Source organism: Aquarana catesbeiana, linkage group LG01 (genome assembly GCF_042186555.1).
Source record: "Aquarana catesbeiana isolate 2022-GZ linkage group LG01, ASM4218655v1, whole genome shotgun sequence".
In the NCBI taxonomy this organism is placed as follows: Eukaryota; Metazoa; Chordata; class Amphibia; order Anura; family Ranidae; genus Aquarana; species Aquarana catesbeiana.
This window is the reverse complement of record NC_133324.1, coordinates 290,942,542-290,955,334: the sequence shown is the minus strand read 5'-3', so window position 1 is coordinate 290,955,334 and position 12,793 is coordinate 290,942,542. Positions and strand designations below refer to the sequence as shown.

General features: G+C 44.9%; 1 protein-coding gene across 4 annotated transcripts in view; it reads right to left on the bottom strand.

Moving 5' to 3' along the window:
• CIT (citron rho-interacting serine/threonine kinase) overlaps positions 1–12,793 on the bottom strand; it is a 244,589-nt gene that overhangs the window by 210,159 nt on the left and 21,637 nt on the right. For all 4 annotated transcript variants that reach the window (XM_073629324.1, XM_073629322.1, XM_073629325.1 and 1 more), the window contains exon 4: positions 4,043–4,218. In XM_073629324.1, the coding sequence (XP_073485425.1) occupies positions 4,043–4,218 (176 nt within the window). The remainder of the gene's footprint in view (positions 1–4,042; positions 4,219–12,793) is intronic.

Genomic DNA, 12,793 nt, shown 5'->3' with positions numbered 1-12,793 from the left:
CTTTAGGTTTGTACATCAGTCATTTCATGAGAAAAAAAAAAAAAAAAAACTTAGCAATTCTAAAGGTTACATTTTTAAAAAAATAAACATGCCTGTTTTTGTCCATTGTCTCGTGAGTGACATATGTTAGCAGCGAAGTGTGTTGTGTACTGGCAGTACTTCACATGTTTCTCTTTTTTACCTCGTTATATATCAATACCTGGATTCCTCTGAGATCTATCACCTTTGGAAACTTGGATACTTACGTTACACCTCCCCAAACCTCTAAGCCTGTTTGACCCCTGGACTGCAAAGCTGAGGGTCCACTAACTCTGGTGAGTGGGGTCACGAGAGGGGAGATCATTTAATTGGAAGCACTTATCCAGTAATATTGATTACTATTGGAAGCACCCAGCACTTTTCGAATATCTTTCTCACATTGTTTAGTGTGTTACATTGTGTCATATAGTAGCACTGTATTCTGTTAGTGCTGATATTATATTTACATATTGGAAGCACCCAGCACCTTATGAATATTTTCTCACATTGTTTAGTGTGTTATATTGTGTTATATGGTAGCACTTTATTCCGCCAGCGCTGTTATTATCTATATATTTCATCCATTAAGGTTTTAGTACCTTTGCAACAGCAGCTGCGGTCTTTCAAGTCACTAATTTTTTACTTTACATTTTTCCACTAAGTGCGAGTTATAGTTTGTTTTTTCAGCTGGGCAAATACCCCCACGCCTTCCTCAATGGCTGTGATTGACAGCAGCGTAAGCCAATGGTCCCCGCTGCTGTGTCTAAACCAATGAGGATGGCAAGAGCTGAGAAAGTTTCTGCTCTCGTTTACTTTGCTGGATTGAAATTGGGCTCAGGTAAGTATGGGGGGGGGGGGTCTGATGGGGAAAATTGCTTGCAGATGGTTTTTTTTACCTTAACCACTTGACCCCTGGAAGATTTACGCCCCTTCATGACCAGGCCATTTTTTGCAATACGGCACTGTGTTACTTTAACTGACAATTGCGCGGTCATGCAACTCTGTACCCAAATAAAATTGATGTTGTTGTTTCCAACAAATAGAGCCTTTTGGAGGTATTTGATCACCACTGCGTTTTCTTTTTGTGCTATAAACAAAACAAAATTTTGAAAAAAAAAAAACATTTTTTTTTACTTTTTGCTATAAAAAATATCCAATAACATTTAAAAAAAAAATCTACATACATTTAGGCCAATATGTATTCTGCTAAATATATTTTATGTTTAGTAACAAAAATCCCAATATATAAAATCCCGTATACCGATTGGTTTGCGCAAAAGTTCTAGTGTCTACAAACTATGGAATATACGCTGCAATTTTTTTCATACTAGTAATGGCGGCAATCAGCGACTTATAGCAGAACTGAGATTTGCAGCAGACATTCTGACACTTTGCGGGAACCAGAGACACTAATATTGTGACCAGGGCTAAAAATATGCACTGTCATTGTACAAATGACACTGGCTGGAAAGGGGTGAACATCTAGGGCGATCAAAGGGTTAACTGTGTGCCTAACGTGTTTTTGTAGTTATCATGGAGATTAAATTGCACACAGGTAGACTCTATTTACTAATTAGGTGCCTTCTGAAGGCAATTGGTTCTACTAGATTTTAGTTAGGGGTATCAAAGTAAAGGGGACAGAATACAAATGCATGCCACACTTTTCAGATATTTATTTGTAAAAATGTTGAAAACCATTTATCATTTTCCTTCAACTTCCCAATTATGTGCCACTTTGTGTTGGTCTATCACATATAATCCCAATAAAATACATTTACGTTTTTGGTTGTAACATGACAAATGTGGAAAATATCTAGGGATATGAATACTTTTTCAAAGCACTGTATGTTGTGGTTTTACTAAAGGGATGTGGTAGATTTTATTCCCTGCTTTGCCGCTGACAGGCAGAGCTCTATCCTTTCTCTCTCCATGCCGATCAGCGGGTGCTGGTGGACATCCATTGGCTGGCACCCACTGATTGGCTTGTGCCGTGTCTAATCATAGCAGTCAGTTTGCCGGAGGTGTGCCCGCACGCCCCCTACCCAGAAGTGCCAGATCACATACTAGGTACATTATCTGGCACAGAAGTGCTCTCTGCCGCCATACATCTTGCGGTCGGCAATCGGTTAATTCATAGAATGCATCAAGGTGAAAAATCTTCTGCCGTTAGAACTACTTTAAAGATTTGCAAATCCTGCAATGTGCATTTGATGTTCCCACTATCAAAATCTTCTTGTATTATCAACACAGATTCTCTAGCCAATAACTAAAATAGCTCAAGATTCCATTCAAACAAACATCCTTGGAAAACTCTTATTTTCTCCTTACGATATCAAATTGATTTCCAAATACTATATCAAGCGCCTCACTAATAAAACATCCCATACCTCCCAAATGGCATGTTGTTATACCACAATTGATGGAGAACGAAAGACACTGAGGAAACTTGCATAACCTCAGTAAAGCTGGCCATAGATGGATAGTTTGGAATGAAAAGTCCAAGAAAAATGTGTACAAAAATTCTCAGAGCATTTGAATGTTGTTTGGAAGATTTTGTTTGCTTTTAAAGGAAAAGCTCACCTTTGGGAACATGCAACATGTTTCCAGTGCTGTATCTGCCGCTTGCTGCCCCCCGTGGAAGCAGTATGAGAAAAAGTTCCCAATACTAGCCGTCACTGTTTGAAAACAGCGCAGCTGTGCAGGGCTCCATTCACACAGCGGCATCATTCGTACACGCAGCTCTGTGTGTCTGAATGAACTACAAGCCCCAACATCCTTAGCAGCTGTTGGCTTGTAGTTCTCAATGAACTACTAGAGCGCTGTGTTAGTTCATGGAGTCTTCCTGTCAGGGAGTATCGGCTTACCGTACAGGATGTACAGGCAAGCAGCTACACTGACAGAGTGCAGGGGACCTGCATGCCATCAGCGATCTGCTGATCACTGGTGCAATGCTTTACAAGCTGCTACTACAAAAAATAATAAATGCACATTTTTTACCTGCAAGAAAATGTGTATTTATTTATTTTTTTTAAAGTGAACTTATCCTTTACCATTTGATTTTGGAATAAATGGACTTTACCAAACAAACACCACACACACGGTTAGTAATTTGTTCGAGAAAAGCTCCTTCGAAATTTCTTGTCACTGCAGTAAAAAAAAAAATGAACGTTGATTTGACCCACTAATGATTAGAAAAATGAACACACTTTCTTAGAACATTCTTTTCCTAAGCATTTTCATTTGAAATTCTACCCATCTATGTTACTTACATTTTTTTTTTTTTTTATGTTCAAGCAGTTTTTATTAGAACAAAAAACAAAAATTTACAGATAAAACATTATTAGAGGAAATGTCAGGTATAGATGACAATTTTACCCGAAAAATATTATGACCAGACATCCCTTGTACAGTAATTTGCGTGGTGAGACACATTAACACATATAACAGTAAAGCAGTCAGAGTATGTATGGTACAGCTTGTATTTTTTTTCCTCAATACAGAAGATCAATAGGTAGTTACAACAGTGTTTAAGTGTGAGACCCTAGTTAAGCAACGGTGATCCTATCAGCCGAGGGTTTCTGGAGCTTGCAGCCACCTATCCTAGATTTTCCTATACTTGGCTGGGCAACCCGTATGTTACTTATATTTAAAGCGAAGTGTCCCTTGTGCTGGTGCCAGCTGTCATAGTAGCAATCCAAAGTCCCTAGCCCCCTTCCCATACCCCACAGCAGTATTCTTCAGATGCTGCTGGGGTTAATACCTTCACAGGACAGGACCTGTAACAGGCACCCATCAAGAGTGCCAACTATGCCAACCCTTTCCTCCCCCCTCTTCCATACATAGAATCTGTGCTACAGCTTCCATAATTGAAAAATGCTCTATGAATGGGGAAGGCAGATCTTTTATTCAACCTCCTGTGCTCAAGTGACATCCCTTTGGCTTTTACCTAAACTTAGGCTTTAACCTTTTACTTAGCAATTATTGCATATAAAATATACAGCACTCCATATACCACTCCATATACCTGCTCCTGTGCTAGAAGAGCTTTCTTCTTCATCACTTTCATAGCAAAGGTTTCTCCAGTCACTTTCTCTTTGACAACATGCACATCTGCAAAATGACCTCGTCCAATTACATTCTTGACTTCAAAATCCTTCACATTAGGCTGAAGCTCACGTAATTCTGCAACAGCGTCTGAATCTAGGAGACGGAATATTATTAAAGAAAAAACAGCTCCAGTCAAAATAAAATGCATAATCTTAAAAAAAAAAAAAAAAGAGTTAATAAAGCAAAAACACTTGGGAAAACAGCTTATTTGCAGCCCTTTACCTTACACCACTGAAAATAATGTGTCTTCTTCGTAGCCCACCACTATGTCAGCTTGCACATAAGCATGAAAAATGTCCATTTGCATGAGTATTTTATGTTTTTTGTTTAGACCTGCTCTGCTATCTAAGGTTGAGGAGGGGGATTACATACACAAAGGAATGAAAATCTAAACGTAATTATGAAAGATGAATAAGTGCTGTTTGACATGAAAGTTTATTCCATAGGAGTATAGTTTTTCAAAAATTACATTCAGAATATGTAATCTGTGTGTTTTAGATTCAAGCAAAGCTTTAATTTTAGAACATAGCTAAACTAAACCCAACTTGGTTTAAAAAAAAAAAAAAAAAAAAAAAGTAACAGTGCTAAAGGGTAGGCACCATGTGGGAAGTATTTGCACGTGTTAGTCTTTAGATAAATTGATGTGTCTGTGTGGAGTCCCTTTGATTCTTCATTCAAGCCGTTTATAGGGCCTCAACTTCTCTTCAAGTCAATAAAAACTCTGAAACTACCTAGTGCTAAACCTCATCTAGATTAATTTAACTACCAAATGTCAAAGCCTCTACAGTCCACTGAGGACCTGCCATTTAACCACTTGCTTACTGGGCACCTAAACCCCCCTCCTGCCCAATTTTCAGCTTTTAGCGCTGTCACTCTTTGAACGACAATTGCGTGGTCATACAACACTGTACCCAAATGAAATTTTTATCATTTTTTCCCCACAAATAGAGCTTTCTTTTGGTGGTATTTGATCACCTCTGAGTTTTTCATTTGTTGTTAAAAATTTTTTAAAAAAGACCGATTTTTTAAAAAGTAAATACAAAACCGTTTTATATTTTGTTAATAAATTTTGCAAACAGGTAATATTTCTCCTTCATTGATGTACGCTGATGAGGTTGCACTGATGGGCACCGATAGGCTGCACTGATAGGCACTGATAAGGCGGCACTGGTGGGCACTGATAGGTGGCACTGGTGGGTGGCAGTGATGGGCACTGATTGGCACTGGTAAGCGACAATGATAGGCAACACTGCTAGGTGGCACTGATGAGGCACTGATTGGCACCACTTGTGGGCACTGATGTACTGTGGGCACTGATTCGTGGCACTGATTCCTGGCATTGGCAGGCGGTACTGGTGGGCACAGAGGCTTTTTCTCTTTGGGATCGATGTCCCTGCAAAAAAAAAAAGCCTGCGATCGGCTTTTTTCTTCTCACGCTGTCAGCGTGCGAAGAAAAATAAACGATTACCCAGCCTCTGTTTACATCACGGGATCAGCTGTCATTGGCTCACAGCTGATCGGCTCCTTACTCAGATCTGTGGCACCTGAGTCTCATTGACTCGGGTGATCACAGCGCGCGCAGTGCGCTCCCTTCAGGGGGGGCATGGCCAGCTTTGAAAGGGGAGGACGTCAATAGACGGCCTCCCGGCAAAGCAGATCTGCGCTGTAGTCGCCATTCGGCTATATCGCGGATCTGAACAGGTTAAGAGATGCATGCCATGGACAAGGCTAATGCTGGCCATACACTATATGAAAAATTGTCCGAAATTCGGTCATTTAGACAGTTCGTTCGTTTTTCGGCCAGTTAATGGGCACAAAATTGATATTCGTTGGGACGTTATTGAGCCGAAAAACCAAAGGACAAGTTTGGTTAAATTGAAAGGTTAATGCGTTTCCCGTCCGAACTGTCTGCACTAGGTATGTGATTTCATTTATGTCCACTGAACGATTTATAGGTCATTACATGATGGCACTATCCTTTGCGCTCACAGCCGAATGTTCGTTTTCCGAAAATGGATTCGGACGATTTTTCGTATAGTGTATGGCCAGCATTAGAGCTGGGAGGGGTGGTCCTTAATCTTGACTTGTTTTTCAGAACTGTTGTCACCACTTTTGATCCCAGGTTAGGGCCCCTTTTCTAAAGTGTAATTACAGCTGAATGACTCATTGTGAAATGTTTTAGAGGAGTATTGCTCAAACTTCTAGTGTCCCACCATCAGTGCCTATTATGTGAATATCAACCCCAAAAGCTAAAATATTTTTGATATACCAGTAAAATCGGTTTCCTGGAGTCCAGTATAGGACATCTACAGCTACCTTCACCTGATCAGAAAATTGCTAAAAATACAACCTGCAGGGACATCCTCCTATGTAAACTCTCCCACTCCCACCTAGCTTTAGTTTTGTAGAAAGCAATAAGGAACTCATAAGAACAGCGAGAAGGGTCCTGTGCCCTGTACTGTACTCCTGTTCAGGCTTTATAATTCCTTACTAGTGGGACATGCAAAAGCAGCCCAACTGAGGGGTGGGCAACACAGCAAACACCATTAGACTCACCTACCAAACAGGTCAATAAAGACTCTAAAGACATAGAGAGCAGCTTCTAGTAACTTATCCCAGAAAGTGGCATCAGAGGAGGTCTGAACATCCACCTGGTAGAAGTTAATAAACGTGTGTGAAAAACGGAGTTACTTACCGGTAACATCCTTTTCCAGGAATCTTTCAGGACAGCACCATAGAGAGACACCGGCTCCTCCCCTCTTAGGAAACACCGCCTTCCAATTCAATATTTAAATCTCATCCTCCCAACGGCCCCTCAGTTCTTCACGAGTTCCTCCGGCCAGCTGGGGAGACACAAGAATACGTCATACAAATCTTTATCTTACCTGACGTTCTCATGCGATGAGTTCTCATAGATAATCAAAAACCTGGGTGGGTACTAGTGCTGTCCTGAAAGATTCCTGGAAAAGGATGTTACCGGTAAGTAACTCCGTTTTTCCCCATTCATCTTTCAGGACAGCACCATAGAGAGGATAAGCGAGCACCTTACCTTAGGGAGGGACTACTGCCTGCAGCACCTTACGCCCAAAGGCTTGGTCTTTGGCTGACAGCAGGTCCAATCTGTAATGCTTCACAAACGTGGAAAAACTGGACCACGTTGCTGCTCTACAGATCTGCTCCGGAGAAGCACCAGCCCACTCTGCTTGAGAAGTTGCCACTGCCCTGGTGGAATGTGCTTTAATACCCTCCGGGGGCTCCAAACCCCCGATCACATAGGCCTGGCTAATGGCCAACCTTAACCATCTGGCTATTGATCGTCTAGAGGCTTTGAACCCTTTCCTAGCCCCTGAAAACAATACAAAAAAAGAATCGGATTTCCTAAACTGTTTTGTACTATCTAAGTACTGAAGGACGCACCTTCTAACGTCCAGTTTGTGAAAAATATGCTCCTGTTCCCTCACAGGATTCGAACAGAAGGTAGGTAAAATAATTTCCTGGCCCCTATGAAAACTAGAGGCCACTTTTGGTAAAAAGGCCGGATCCGTTTTAAAAATCAAACGGTCCGGAAAAACCTGAAAAAAAGGCGCCCTAATAGAAAGGGCTTCGAGTTCACTTACTCTCCTTGCTGTGGTGATCGCCACCAAAAACACAGTTTTGAGGGTGATCAACTTCAAGGTACAGGATTCCAATGGCTCAAAAGGATCCCCTGTAAGAGACTGTAAAACTAAGGAAAAATCCCACACTGGGAATGGGGAACTTTTAACAGGCCTCTGTCTGCCTAAAGCTCTAAAAAACCTAGCTACCCAAGGATCTATAGCTAGCGGCTTTTCCAGGAAAACGCTTAGTGCCGATACTTGTCCTTTCAAGGTGCTAAGGGCTAATCCTTTGTCCGCTCCTGCCTGCAGAAACTCTAATACTGCTACAGAACTTCGTACATCGAAGGAGCTTTCTGTGCACCAACTGTTAAAGCGTTTCCAGACCTTTAGGTAAATGGCTTGCGTCTCTCTTTTCCTGCAATTTAGGAGAGTTGTCACTAGCCGATCCGAGAAACCTTTGCCCTTTAGCAATTCTTCCTCAGTAGCCACGCTGCGAGGTTCCATCGCTCCACCTGAGGGCAACAGATTGGACCCTGAGAGAGAAGATCCTCCCGGATAGGCAGAATCCAGGGAGGCTCCACTGTCAGACTCTTCAAGAGGGAGAACCACGGCCTCCTTGGCCAGTGTGGTGCGATCAGAATGAGGGTTGTGTCTTCTGACCGAAATTTTCTCAGAACTGCTGGAATCATTACGGGAGGGGGGAAGGCATAACACTTTGAGAAACGCCAGCTCTGAGCTAGTGCATCCACCCCGGCTGCTCCGTCCCATCTGTTTAGGGAAAAGAACAGACGAGCTTTCGTATTCGCCTTTGAGGCGAAGAGATCCACGGAGGGGACCCCCCACTTCCGAGTAATCATCTCGAAGATGTCCTGGTTCAAGACCCAGTCGCCTTCCTTCAGCATTTTTCTGCTCAGAAAATCTGCTACGTGGTTCTGCTCCCCCTTCAGATGTATTGCAGAGAGAGAGAGAATGCTCCCTTCGGCCCACCTGAGGATGGATTCTGCCAGACCCCACAAGGATCTGCTCCTGGTTCCCCCTTGCCTGTTGATGTAGGCCACTGCTGATGAGTTGTCCGAACGGACCCTCACATGCTGCCCCAGGAGTTCTCTCTGAAAAGCTCTGAGAGCCAACTCTATTGCTCTCAGTTCCCTCCAGTTCGAGGACTTCTTTGCGTCTTCTTTTTCCCAGGTGCCTTGCATCATCTTGGAATCTAGGTGTGCTCCCCACCCTGTGCCGCTCGCATCGGTCGTAACCGTTATGGACACTGGAAGAACCCACTCCAGGCCCTGTGAGAGATTGGACCCTTTCCTCCACCACCAGAGGGACCTTTTGACCTGACTTGGCACAGATATAAGGGAGTCCAGAGATGCTGGACTGTGGTCCCAGACACTCAGAATAAACAGCTGTAGGGGGCGAAAGTGCAGCCCTGCCCACTGGACTGCCGGAAGCGCGGAAGTCAGTAAGCCCAGTGCTGACATTGCTTTCCTTACTGAGATCTGACTGCTGCCCTGGAGCAGTAATATTGCTCTGTCCACCTTCTGGATTTTTTCTGCTGGAAGGAACACTTTTTGTTTTGTCGAATCCAGTACATAGCCCAGGAAGGTGACCTTTTGGGCCGGAACCAAACTGGATTTTTCCAGGTTCAAGAGCCATCCCAGGTTTTCTAAGCTGTCTCTTGCTACCTGAAGATCCTGGTACAACTGCTCCGGGGAAGGAGCAAACAGGAGTAGGTCGTCCAGGTACGCGACTACAGAGATGCCTGTGAGCCGCAAGAAAGCCAGGACCTCCACCATCACTTTGGTGAAGATGCGGGGGGAAGAGGATAGTCCAAAGGGGAGTGCTTTGAACTGTAGATGAAACGTTCCTTCCCCAGTTTTCACCGCCAGTCTGAGAAACCTCTGGTAACTTTCTGCGACTGGAATGTGCAGATAAGCGTCCTTTAAGTCTATTGACGCCATGAAGCAATTTGGGGGAAGAAGCGCTTTCACCGAATAGATAGAATCCATCCGGAATTTCCTGTAGGTAATTGAGACATTCAGAGGCTTCAGATTCATGATAAGCCTGAATTTTCCCGAAGGCTTGCGGACCACAAAAATGTGGGAGTAAAAGCCTCTGCCTATCTCCTCTACAGGAACCCTCACTATCACCTCTTGTTCCTCTAACTCCTGTAGGGAGGATAGAAGAGCTGACGCTTTCTCTGCACACTTTGGCAGCTCGGTGACCAGAAGTCTGTGCTGAGGAGGTTCTGAGAACTCTAGCTGGTAACCTCTTCTTATGATCCCTAACACAAACTGGTTGGAGGTGATCATCTCCCATTGTGGGAGGAAGGCCCCCAATCTTCCTCCCACCGTGGTTACCCCGTCATTGGGTCTTCTTGGGCTGTTCAGGAGGGCGAAAAATCGCCCCTCCCCGCCCCTTGCCCTTCTGCCCCCAAGCTTTTTTCTGCCGCTCTCCTTTTGGGGTTTCAAACTTTCTCTGGGGGCGAAACTTTCTTTTAGCCTGCTCCCCAAACTTCTTTTTAATGGGAAAGGCCTTTTTCTTATCGGCCGTCCGGTCTAAAACGGTCTCTAACCCTGGGCCAAACAAGAGATCTCCTGTGAGGGGAATTCCACAGAGTTTAACTTTAGACGCGCTGTCTCCTTGCCACGTCTTAAGCCATAGGGCCCTTCGAGCCGAATTAGTGAGGGCTGAAGACCTTGCGGACATGCGCACTGATTCGGCGGAAGCGTCCGCAATATACGCTACACCCTTAAGTAGCATGGGAAAGGAAGCCAAAATAGTCTCTTTTGGCGTTCCTGCCTCAATATGCGCCTTTATCTGCGTAAGCCAATATTCCATATTGCGGGCCACTACTGTGACCGCCATGGCAGGCTTAAGGTTTCCCTGTGACGAATCCCAGGACTTCTTTAAGAGAGAGTCCATCCTTCTGTCCATGGGGTCTGCAAGAACCCCCATGTCCTCGAAGGCCAGATCTGTTTGCCTGGAAACCTGAGAAAAAGCAGCATCCAGCCTAGGGGTCTTATTCCAGACTAGAGACTCCCCTTCTGAAAAAGGAAACCTTCGCTTCAAAGCCCTTGAAAAGAAAGGTTTTCTCTCAGGATCTTTCCATTCATTCTTTATGGCCTCAACCAATACATCATGGACTGGGAAATCCTTCCTTTTTTGTTCCCCAAGACCTTTGTACATTTGGTCATGGAGCGATAACACCTTCTTTTCTTCCTGAATTCCCAAAGTGGTGTGAATAGCTCCCAAGAGCTCCTCCACTTCGTCCAGGGAAAGCTTATAGCGAGAGGTTTTTGTGGATTCCCCATCCACCTCCTCCACATCCGATTCCCTTTGAGAATCTGAAGCGGTGCTATCTGGCTCCTCCTCAATTTCCACTCTGGAGCCCCCTGGTCTCTCTCCACTAACAGAGGGAGTATCCACTGGGCTAGGTGTAACACTCTGCTGCACTGGTAAAGGACTGCTTTGGGCTTGCGGCAACTGGAAGCTAGAAAAGAGTGCCTTAAAGGACTGAAAGGTGCTAGAAAGCTCTTTGACGGATGCAGCAAGATCTGTACCCTGTTCTGCTGCCTGTTCCCTGACTAATCCATCAATGCACTCCTTGCAAAGTGCCTTGGTCCAGGATTCCCCCATACTAACTCTACAAGAGGGGCATTTTTTCTTTGAACCATGAGGCGACTTGCTTTTCTCTGTGGCTTTCTGAAAAAGAAAGAGAGAGAGTCGCCATAAATGCCCAATCCCACCAGTGCTTTTTACAGAGGACCACCAGGAGTGCCCCCCCCAGGACCAACCACCACCAGGGTCCCAGACACACTCCCCTTCCCCCCAACCACCAGTGAGGGGAGAAAACCCGTGAAGCTATCGGGATTTAGGTAAGGGAACACCACCCCAGGGTTCCACTTACCTTAGCATGGCTGGTGCTACTGTCTCCTGGAGCAGTTCTAGAGACCTCTGTCTCAGACATGTCCGCTGAGGATGGTGGTCGATCGTTTCCCCCGACAGCTGACTCTACAGCAAAGCAAGAGGGTCGCACCAGCCGAACGCTCGGTCCGTTTTCTTTCCCCGCGTCCGGAACCGGAAGACGCGGAATCGTCGGAAGTGCCCGCCCTCGCCGGAACTGACGTCACCCGTCATCCGACCCGGCCATAGAGCTTCAAACGCTGGCTGCTTGAACAAGCAGGAGAGACTCAGGCACTTCCCACAGCGCCCCCCTGGGCAGAAGAAACACGGACCTCCTCAGCTGTCTCTTTCCCCAAGAGAGGCCGAGGCGCGCCAATTCAGTTTTAAAAACAGGTAAGTATGGCTTCCCCAGCCTTTACCTAACTGAATAAACAATAGTAGAGGGAAAGAGCTAGAGAGACCCGACTCCCCTTCTTCCTCACACAAAATCTTTGGCTTCAGTCTCCCTGACTGATTCGCCACGGTTCCCAAGCAGTGTCTCCCCACCGGAGGAAACACCTGAACTGAGGGGCCGTTGGGAGGATGAGATTTAAATATTGAATTGGAAGGCGGTGTTTCCTAAGAGGGGAGGAGCCGGTGTCTCTCTATGGTGCTGTCCTGAAAGATGAATGGGGAAAATAAAATGTCACCGTTGGGATGCAGGTGAGGTGATGCCTCAGTGTAGCCACTTGTAGGTCACTGTAACTCCGGATCAGCGAGAGTAAACTATTAGTAAGCCCTCTGTATCTAGAACCAGATGTTGGTCAGCTGGTGTCCTGAACCCAAAGAGGAAGAGGTAGGGGCATGCATGCACAGTAACCTCCCTCAAAGGAATGTATTACATGCAGAGAAGGCATTTAAGGCCACACAGGCACAGTACAGTGCCACACTAGGATCCTTTCAGTAGGACAACTGAAACTAGCACCAACGCTATTGACCTGGAATTTCTGAAACAACTGACCAAATCACTAGAAGGGTTGTAGGAGTCCTTGCATAACCCAAACTAAGGAATGAAATGGGCACCCTCAGCAAATGTTTAAGGGGCTCTCACCCTGTACTCACCACTTCAGTAGCATGAATAAGAGGAATTTAAACACAAACCCTGTGTCGCCCTCCACAATGGGCATGGG